Consider the following 1,076-nt stretch of genomic DNA (forward strand, 5'->3'; position numbering starts at 1 on the left):
CGCCGTGCCCCACGGGCCGGACCCCTGCCCCGGGCAGCCCTGACTCACCTGCCTGGCCTGGAGGAAGCTGCCTGGTTCCCCGGTGCTGGCGCCGAGCAGCCCAGAGCGCCGGCCGGCCGGGCCCGGGGATCGACCCACGCCCGCAGCCGGGGCCTGAGCCGCTGGGCTGGAGCCGGAGGAGGAATGAGTGCTGTGCCTGCGACGGGACCCAGGACAGGTGCTCCCAGATTTAAGGGAGGACACAGCTCCGGCTGGTCAGCTGGGAGTCTGCCCCTCCCGTGTTCTCACTGAAGGCCTGTTACACTGCCAGGGTCGAGGTGTCCCTTCAGCAATGCAGCATCTGTGACAGCCCTTTCTTTGTCACCGCCATGGCGCAGGCGCCTCGCAACTTCCACATAGTTGGAGCGTGCTGAATATTGCGCATAGCCTACGTTCGATGACTTCGGTACATTGATTACGCTGGTTGTGTCTCTGTCAGGCTGATACAGGCTAACCGCCAGGGTTAGGTCAAAAGAGCAGGCATCTCTTACGTGGGGCCAGTGGGCTCCCCCAGGCCACTTCCCCGCTACAACCAGTTTGTGTTCGGCAGTTGTGCTGGTTGGAAGGAGTTGGCAACATGCGGGAGACTGGACTCAGGTCGCTGCCGGACGACTTGCTCCAGCTGTCGGGTTCTGTGGCTGCGTGCTAGCACTCAGGACTTCCTCTGGCGCTGGCGCCTTGGCTCAGCTGCATGGCTTGGGGGACCGAGACGTGAGCCAGGGGCAGACACAGTGGGACTTCCTGCTCAGCTCTGGCTGTTGCGTGGCACCAGCCTTGGCAAGAGCCTTCTGAGTCAAGAAATCAATCCCACGGCAGCATCCAATGGACTACTACATCCTTGGCCACTAGGAAAGCTAATGCCCTCCTGGGACATATCCAGCGAGGTAGTCGGCACTGTGCAAGGCGCAGCAATTCTTGTGTGGAGCGCTGCGTGCAATTCTGGTCGCCTGCGTGCCCACGTTAAGAAAAAAAGAATCCTGTCTGGAACAGGTGCAGAGAAGGGCTGGGCGGAGGATGAGGGGACTCAGGACCCTGTC

General features: G+C 61.8%; 1 protein-coding gene across 1 annotated transcript in view; it reads right to left on the minus strand.

Annotated features, from left to right (window-relative positions):
- NOTUM (notum, palmitoleoyl-protein carboxylesterase) overlaps window positions 1-370 on the minus strand; it is a 12,273-nt gene extending 11,903 nt beyond the window's left edge. The window contains exons 1-2 of the mRNA XM_025194649.1: window positions 365-370; window positions 49-251 (exon numbers count right to left, since the gene is read on the minus strand). Of these exons, the coding sequence (XP_025050434.1) occupies window positions 49-251; window positions 365-370 (209 nt within the window). The remainder of the gene's footprint in view (window positions 1-48; window positions 252-364) is intronic.
- Between the last annotated feature and the right edge of the window lie 706 nt (window positions 371-1,076).

Source organism: Alligator sinensis, unplaced genomic scaffold, assembly GCF_000455745.1.
Source record: "Alligator sinensis unplaced genomic scaffold, ASM45574v1 scaffold164_1, whole genome shotgun sequence".
Taxonomy (NCBI): domain Eukaryota; kingdom Metazoa; phylum Chordata; order Crocodylia; family Alligatoridae; genus Alligator; species Alligator sinensis.